General features: G+C 40.3%; 1 protein-coding gene and 1 long non-coding RNA gene across 3 annotated transcripts in view; both read left to right on the top strand.

Moving 5' to 3' along the window:
* LOC139551722 (uncharacterized) lies at positions 1 to 1,522 on the top strand. The gene is made up of 2 exons (XR_011670309.1): positions 1 to 86; positions 478 to 1,522. It is a non-coding gene; the product is annotated as an uncharacterized lncRNA (long non-coding RNA).
* A 4,504-nt stretch (positions 1,523 to 6,026) lies between these two features.
* The window catches only part of LOC139568754 (sprouty-related, EVH1 domain-containing protein 2-like), a 30,696-nt gene continuing 27,231 nt past the window's right edge, over positions 6,027 to 9,491 (top strand). For both annotated transcript variants that reach the window (XM_071390808.1, XM_071390807.1), the window contains exon 1: positions 6,027 to 6,470. In XM_071390808.1, the coding sequence (XP_071246909.1) occupies positions 6,403 to 6,470 (68 nt within the window). In that variant the 5' untranslated portion in view covers positions 6,027 to 6,402. The remainder of the gene's footprint in view (positions 6,471 to 9,491) is intronic.

The raw sequence follows: 9,491 nt of genomic DNA, 5'->3' as shown, positions 1-9,491 counted from the left end.
CTCAAGCAGTGGCAGAGAGCAACAACTCTGTCTCTGCCCCTCAACAACTGGACTCAGTCATACTGTGTCTCTGGACTGGTGGGATGGTGAGTTGTGTAACATATTGTTCTTCATAGTTAGTTGTCGTTGTTGCATTATGTATGCTGCCTCGGTATATCTTGTAACCTGTAAACATGTTCAGGGATTATATATATATATTTATTTTGTATTTATTTAACCTTTATTTAACTAGGCAAGTCAGTTAAGAACAAATTCTTATTTATAATGACGGGCTAGGAACTGCCTTGTTCAGGGGCAGAACGACTGATTTTTACCCTGTCAGCTCGGGGATTTGATCGAGCAACCTTTTGGTTACTAGTCCAAAGCACTAACCACTAGGCTACTTGCTGCCATTTATACAGTCCTTAATTCCTGTTATTACTGCTCTTGTGAGATTGTATGTACAGTCAATTCATTAACTTTCATTTCCTTCTACAGAACCCCTGCTATTCCACTACTTCTGCTTTTCATCTACATGTACATCCCCATGTTCATCTTCCTCAGCGTGTTTAAATAAAGTTCCGGTATGTGTTAACTCTTGGGCTGCTTTATTTCCCTTTAACCGGGAGCGGCATCAGTCACAATCCAGTTAAATACATAGACCCGGGTCGCTCTCTTTCAAGGTCCTTTGTCTCGCAGGATTTGTCATTTTGCTGACACCACTACAGCACGGCGGCCCACAGAGACCACACGGGGTACTTTCCACACTGCCCACCTGCGGTCCAGTGGGGTATGGCCCCAGGGTATCCAGTGGATTACTACCATGTGGATTATACCCCCTCTCTGGAGCCTATGAGAGCCTGTTGGAGAGCCTGCTGACGGTGCAGCATGGACCCTATGGCCCTTCTCCTCCACCTACGGGATACTACTCAGAACCAGATGGGGCCACATCCCCAGAAACCCAACGCCTGGATTGTTCTTCTACATTGGAGTACCAGGGAGCTGCAGCGTTGCGAACATCGCTGCATATGTCATGAGTACAGGAAGCTCGTTTTGCCCGAATTGAGCAGAATATACAGTATTTTTCACATTATGCAACAGAAGACCAGATCCCAGGCTTCCTCCTATTAGGGGAGCCCTCTCCAACAGGTTGCAGTGGAGAACATGGGACAGTCATGGTGGACAGCGGCAAGAAGTTGTCTCTTCGGCCCTGGCACTGTTGCCAGGTGTGACTGTGACCGTCGAATGTGACTATATTGCCTCTCCAGCCTGAGCACCTTTGTCGGGACAGCGACACGTCATGTCCTCGGCCCGCTATGCTGCCTCTGTATCTCTTGTAACCTGCAAACATGTTCAGGGATTATATGTCATTTATACAGTCCTTAATGACTGTTACTACCTCTCTTGTGAGATCGTATGTACAACATTTCCATTGCCTTTCAATTCCTTCTACAGAACCACTAGTATTCCACTACCTCTCCCACTTTTCATCCCCATGTTCACCTTCCTCAGTGTGTTTAAATAAAGTTCCTGTATGTGTTAACTCTTGGGCTGCTTTATTCCCCTTTAACCAGAGGCAGCGTCAGTGAATCACAAACCAGTAAAGAACGTAGAGCCCGGTCAAGGGGTGACAATACTTTCTGAAGGCACTGTACGTAGACACATGCAAACTGACACACACACACACACACACACACATAGAGACAGACAGACAGACACACAGACACACAGACAGACAGACAGACAGACAGACAGACAGACAGACAGACACACACACACACACACACACACACACACACACACATACTTGCCATATTGCTTCCATTTATCTAGTCCTCTGAGATCAACAATAGTGACAAGGGAGTAGGGCACTGGGGTCAATTATTCAGATGGTTTGATTTGGTTTAACATACCTCGGGAAATGCAAAATGTATTACCATAATGCAAAAGTCTATCTAATCGTCTCAGATTTACTTCCTTGAGTGCCTAGGGTGTAGGGGCTAGGGGTTGTTTCGGGATTCAGAAGAGTATGGCTACATTCCGAATCACTGCTCGTGCACTCGTTCACTCCCCCTCATACATTTAAAAGCATTGGATTGGTGCAAGCGTGACTGGAGAGTGTTTCCAACATACTCCTCACAGCAGTCCATTATAGTTTAAATCTATGAGAGTGCCCACATGAAAAAATATTATAGTATACTATGGTATAAATACTAGTATTGTAGTATTGACTGTACTGTAGTATTGACTGTAGTGTTGCGGACACGATTGTAGTACACTGTAGTATTTACAGTTTACTTATGCAATAAGGCCCAAGGAGGTGTGGTATATGGCCAATATACCATGGCTAAGGGCTGTTCTAAAGCACTACGCAACGTGGAGTGCCTGGATACCGCCCTTAGCCGTAGTATATTTGCCATATACCCCAAAACCCTGAGGGGCCTTATTGCTATTATAAACTGGTTACCAACATAATTAGACCAGTTAATTTTTTAAATTATAATTGTATACCCATGGTATACGGTCTGATATACCAAGGCTTTCAGCCAATCAGCATTCAGGGCTCGAACCACCTGGTTTATAATATAAAATAAATAATGTAGTAAAAAAAACTGTAGTGTATGTATATATATTGTAATTAATGTAGTGTTTTTGAAGACTGTAGTATTTACTGTAATATTTTTGCGGACATTACTGTATTATTTACTATGGTTTTTTGTTTTATTATCGTTGGCATAGCAGTGGGGGCTTTCTCCTTGAGAAAAACTACTGGACAACATACTCAAAGAGCACATTTAACATAACCTGTACGTAGGTAGGATTGAGGTCTGAACGGATAGTTCAGAGCTTCTGCTGTTTTCTATAACCTGTAGGGAACACAATATATGGTCTATACTTGGCATGTAGGTTTCTTGCTTATGGGTGGCAGAAATTGGGATATGGGACAGGGTATACGCCGGTGGAGGCTGGTGGGAGGAGTTGAAGGAGGACAGGCTCATGGTAATGGCTGGAATGGAATAAAAGGAACGGAGTCAAACGTGGTTTCCATATGTTTCATGTGTTTGATACCGTTCCATTTATTCCATTCCAGCCATTACAATGAGACGGTCCTCCTATAACTGGTATATGCACATTAAATACTGTAGTATTTGCAGACTCCATTGTTTTTGCGGACATTACTTTGGAATTTACTGTACTGTTTTTGCAGTATGTAGTATACTGTAGTATTTACTATAGTATTCTACAGTATACTACAAAATTCTATAGTAAGTACTACACATGATTGAGGGATACTACAGTGTGTAGTATAGTATACTACAGTTTACTACAGAATTCTATAGTAAGTACCGTAGTATTCTATACTACACTGTAGTATGTTCGGGAGAAGGGTAGAGAATCGGAATGTTGCCAGCACTAACCATTGAATGAAGCATCCAACAGACTGGCTCCCTCTACTGAATGTTGCCAGCACTAACCATTGAATGAAGCATCCAACAGACTGGCTCCCTCTACTGAATGTTGCCAGCACTAACCATTGAATGAAGCATCCAAAAGACTGGCTCCCTCTACTGAATGTTGCCAGCACTAACCATTGAATGAAGCATCCAACAGACTGGCTCCCTCTACTGAATGTTGCCACAACACGCAATTGCTGTGGTATTGTAATCATTTTTATAGCCCTCACTTTGTTTGTGTTATCTGTTTAAAAAACGAATAATATAATTTACAGAAATGTATAAAGCAAAGTGGTGTATAACAAAACATATGTTCTAGCTACGTTGACGTCAAACTAAAAGTATTACTAATAACATGATGTGACACAAGGCAATAATGTTAAAGTACAACGCAAGAGTAGCATATACCATGCAATGTCATGTCAGGTCATGCTAGGTCATTTTACACCAGAATGTAATATATCGGATCTAAATTGCAGTGGTGTAAAGTACTTAAGTACAAATACTTTAAAGTACTACTTAAGTCGTTTTTGGGGGTATCTGTACTTGACTGTTTACATTTTTTGACAACTTTTACTTTTACTTCACTACATTCCTACAGAAAATATGTACTTATTTTTCTTCGAATGCTCAGGCAGGACAGAATTATGGTCCAACGCATCTATTAATATGGCACAATGTCATCCTTACTGCCTTTGATCTAGCGGACTCACTAAACACAAATACTGCATTTGTAAATTATGTCTGAGTGTTGGAGTGTGCCACTGTCTGTCCGTACATAAAAAGGAAAACCTGCCGTCTGGTTTGATTAATATAAGGAATTTGATGTATAGCAATTACATTTACTTTTTACTTTTACCCTCGTAAAACTGACTATCCTACCGATCCTTGACTTCGGCGATGTCATTTACAAAATAGCCTCCAACACTCTACTCAGCAAATTGGATGCAGTCTATCACAGTGCCATCCGTTTTGTCACCAAAGCCCCATATACTACCCAACACTGCAACCTGTATGTTCTCGTTGGCTGGCCCTCGCTTCATATTCGTCGCCAAACCCCCTGGCTCCAGGTCATCTATAAGTCTTTGCTAGGTAAAGCCCCACCTTATCTCAGCTCACTGGTCACCATAGCAGCACCCACCCGTAGCACGCACTCCAGCAGGTATATTTCACTGGTCACCCCCAAAGACAATTCCTTCTTCAGCCGACTTTCCTTCCAGTTCTCTGCTGCCAATGACTGGAACGAACTGCAAAAATCACTGAAGCTGGAGACTCATATCTCCCTCACTAGCTTTAAGCACCAGCTGTCAGAGCAGCTCACAGATCACTGCACCTGTACATAGCTCATCTGTAAATAGCCCATCCAACTACCTCATCCCATACTGTTATTTAATTTTTTTGCTCCTTTGAACCCCAGTATGTCTACTTGCACACTCATCTTCTGCACATCTATCACTCCAGTATTTAATTGCTATATTTGTAATTATTTCGGCACTATGGCATTTTTATTGCCTTACCTCCCTTATCCTACCTCATTTGCACACAATGTATATAGACTTTTTCTATTGTATTATTGACTGTATGTTTGTTTATTCCATGTGTAACTCTGTGTTGTTGTTTGTGTCGCACTGCTTTGCTTTATCTTGGCCAGGTCGCAGTTGTAAATGAGAACTTGTTCTCAACTAGCCTACCTGGTTAAATAAAGGTGAGGGGGAAAAAAATTAAAATATATGACTATTGAGTACTTTTTCCACCACTGTACTTAAGTAGGCTACATTTAAAACCGAATAGTATATTACTGGGTGACTTTCACTTTTTCTTGAGTCATTTTTTATTAAGGTATATTCACTTTTATTCAGTTTGACAATATTTATATATTCACCACTGCAAAAATGTCATCTGGACAGTTGTGAACGGCAAATGATTGTAACGCATATGTTGACCACTAGGTGGTAGTAAAAGACAACTATTGTAGTTTGGACCATGGTTCGTTGAGACTTCTATGTGTGAGAAATTGAACAATAGTTTATTGACAATATAAAAATATATATATTTTCATTGTCACTAAGGCTGAAACAGCGGTAACGTGATACAATGACCTTAATTGAAAACTATCTACAGCTGCTCTACACTCAAGACCCCTCAAATATATGTTTTCTTTCTTTTTTCTCATCACCTATTGTGTCAGTGAATGGCAGATGTGTTTGGCAAATAATTGATGATGGTGCAATCAAAAAGATGTCGTATTCCAGTAACTTCAGCTGTTACGAATGCATGATAATCACGATTGGAGTATTCAGGTTACTCATTAGTTCATAAATAGGCTACATTAGGTATCATTAACCTTGTATCCACATCTTCATAACATACCAACCAGCACTATTTATAAATGTAACTAGGAGGCACCTATGATAAAGTACAGTCCAAACTGTGATGTAAATGAAATGTCCTGAGAGTCACCTTATTGTGTGGAACAGTAGAAATAGGGAAACACATACATCATAGTTTGGTATAGCCAAATAGTCCACTGCTGGCTTTTGGACATCCCTAAAAATCCTATACGGTCTGCAGTCCTTCGCGTCTGACGTCATCACTTCCGCAAGCCCCCCCTCCCTCCATTCCAGTGTTGGCGGCGTTGGCTTCTACCGACAGAATCCAACATGGAGTAACCAGAGATGGGGCTCGTACGGGGCCATCCTCACCGACATCAACGCACGATTTCAATTACCGCATTTCAGCATGGGGCGCGACGGGATTAAATCGGTGGAGGTATTCCAAAGGGATTTACACTCTCGTGGATGCACTCGAATAATTGTAGTGAAGCGCTGAGAGACGAAGAAGAGAAGCAAGAAATAACGCAAACAAACAAACATAGAAAAAAAACACTCGGAAAACTAGGCTGATACTGTTACGGTGTGTGATCGAGGTGTTGGACGAGAAGGGCAAGACAAAATGAAGACACCACACAATGTACCCTCGGTGGGATATTATTGTAGGTGAAACGAAAAAAATGACCGAGGAAACACACCCAGACGAGTGAGTAGCCCATAACATTAGCTACTAAACAAAAGTAGCCTTAATTCTTATTTTGCATGTGATAAGTTCTCTAATTATACCCATGTTATGCATGATGAGAGTGGACCTGAAGTTTTTCCCCAAAGTTGAAAATGCTTTGTTACAATGTAACGTTAGTGGACAGAGGAGCGGGATGGTTAGGCCCCACTCGCCCTCCTGAACGACTTCAGTCTTGAACGAGGGAGAAGAGGGGGGACGAGGGGGGACGAGGGGGAAGGGTTGGATCGGAAACATTTTGTAAAGGGTTTACAGTGAAAAGTTTCAACTGCACTTCATGTCACCATTTACCATGCAAATAACACGGCAGACGTATAACAACTTTGTATGTTTGTATGTTGACCACTATGTAAAATGATCTGGGTGCACGGTCACGGAAAAGTAACTTTCGTTTGCATTGTGACGCTGTTGGCTAGAAAGTATTTCTTTGTGGAGGACTGATATGCCATATCCGCCATTTCTTTTCGGAATCGCTCTAATTTGCATACTGTCCTTCATTCATAAAAATACCAACCGCAAAGGCCGAGGGGGTGCGCGCTGCGTTGGCAGAGTCTACGCGAATATTTAATCATTTTCTAAGTAGAATCAAATATGAATGTCTAGTTGGAAAGTTAATCCTGTTGATTCAGTCTAATGATTACATCGCATTTTACTGCAGTTACCACATTTCCGCCCGAAAGTTTTTTTATTTTATTATAATGACCTTGTACATTACGTTAGGCTATTAATAGGTTATTCATGGATTCTGCTGCAATAATAATATATAGGCATTCACTGGAAATTCTTTTTAATGCACAGATTGTTTAATTTTTTTCTCCCTCTATTTCTACTGGTAAACCCATTTTCACACAAGCCATTTTCTCATGTAAAGTCCATTCCATCTTACTTATAGGCCTACACACTTTTGCTTTTTAAAATAGATGTCCTATTGTAGCCTCCTCAGAGAAGGAAGGTAGAGGACCATCCTCTTCATTGAATTTCATAAAAGTAGTGAAACACTTAAAGTTATAATTTTTAGATAAAACTATAGGTACTAAATATATTCACATTTCACCAAATAATAGGGATGGACAACTGCCATTTTTTGACTTTGAGTACTTGTATGATTGTTTTTCAAGTACTCAAATTAAGAAAAACATAAGGTCCACACTGGAAAAATATATGTGCACATTTATCTATATGCCAACGATACATCATTTATCATAACCATTACAAATAACAAATCCTAATAGCTAAAATGCCCCAGTCGTCAATTTAAAAAAAGGTGCAGTTTTAAGATGAATTCATTGAAACGGTAATTTCACCTGGTTATATTATATCGTGGAACACAATCTTCAAAAAGGTAGTAACCTCAGCAGTGGCATTTGCTTGTAGAATCCTATGGCTGTACAATGCCATAGCATTGTTTAAAAAAAAAATTTGCACCCAGGACTCTTATTTCCCAAGCCGTTACCACAGTCAAGACACACCTATTTTATAGTAAAAAAAACAACATGATTTAATAGAACAGAATAAAATAGAAAAGAATAGCGCGAAGTGATGTACATCTCATGTCTGGAACAATTATTCTGAGTGATTTAAAAAAAAAAATGTTTTTTGCCAGGCTCAATTTGGTGAGTTGAGTGACCATGTTTTTTGTTACAAACCAAAATCTGTCTTTTCGATATACGTGCATTTAATGTAGTTGGCCTAGGCTTAATGATTCTGAAGAAAATATGCAATTTCTATTTATCAAACGAATGTTTTGCATATTTTCAGTGTGCAACTTGTCTATGCTTAGGGCATAGGCTAACCAATTATAGCATAGGCTAACCAATTCTAAACGGCACTAGCAGTTTGAAAAGTAGTGTTGCCACAGTCATAAACCCTGCCTATTTGTACAATCTCTCCTTAATATCAGATTTAAACCTAACCTTTAACCCTAACGTTAACCTTATGCCTAACCTTAAATTAAGACAAACGTTTTTTTCCATACATTTTTACAATATAGCCAATTTTGACTTTGTGGCTGTGGTAACTAGTGACAACAGCAAAGTAGCCTGAGTGGAAATTAGATTGGGCGCAATTATTCCAAAACTACAGCTTGTTGTTGGAACACACATTTCTTTACTTCAGTCAACCAGTCCATTTTGAATTTGTGATAAAACTGTTGTTATTTGGCAAGGAATGTAGCTTGTGTATCCCATCAGTTAGATACATTTTTATAGGCAGGTTGTGTGTGGCACTCATGCATGTGTAGAGGGAGCGGTCGGAACCCAATTGAGTGAGTGATAGAGACACGGTGGGAAAGGGAATTGGGGAGAAGAACGGTTTGATACATACATTTGACATTATAGTCATTTAGCAGATGCTCTTATCCAGAGCGACTTACAGTAGTTAGTAGGCCTACATCATTTTTCATACTGGTCCCCTTTGGGAATCGAACCGATAACCCTAGCATTGCAAGCGCCATGCTCTACCAACTGAACCACACGGGACCCACTTGGTTTCGTTTTTGTTTGCCCCGCAAATGCATATGCACAAATGGAACACGAGTCGAAGGAAATTAACGTTGTCTTCAAAGACGACAGAGTTTCGACCAAATGTTTTTACAGTATTTGAAAAACGTGATCTCTGGTTAAAGATAGTTTTGAGGTCTGTTCGAGTACTCAATTACTCACACCCATCCCTACCAAATAACTGATTAAAACGCACTGTTTGTTATGGTCTGCAGTAGCCTCAACAGCACCCTCTAGGGCAGCACCTTGGGGTAGCCAGAGGACAGCTATTTTCTGTCCACCTCTGAGTACATTGACTTCAATACAAAACATAGGAGGCTCATGGTTCTCACTCTTCCCTAGACTTATACAGTAACCCTAACCATAGGTATATTTGTTGTAATTTTTCCTCTTCTTAGTTTACCTTTCACTTACTTAGCTAATGTAGCAAATTTAGCCTACTCAACAACCTGACTCAGAGAGTGGCTGGCTTAAGCTTTCCAACACT

The sequence above is a fragment of the Salvelinus alpinus genome, chromosome 2 (assembly GCF_045679555.1).
Source record: "Salvelinus alpinus chromosome 2, SLU_Salpinus.1, whole genome shotgun sequence".
In the NCBI taxonomy this organism is placed as follows: domain Eukaryota; kingdom Metazoa; phylum Chordata; class Actinopteri; order Salmoniformes; family Salmonidae; genus Salvelinus; species Salvelinus alpinus.
Note: the sequence above shows the minus strand (reverse complement) of the source record. Positions and strands in the feature narration are given on the sequence as shown.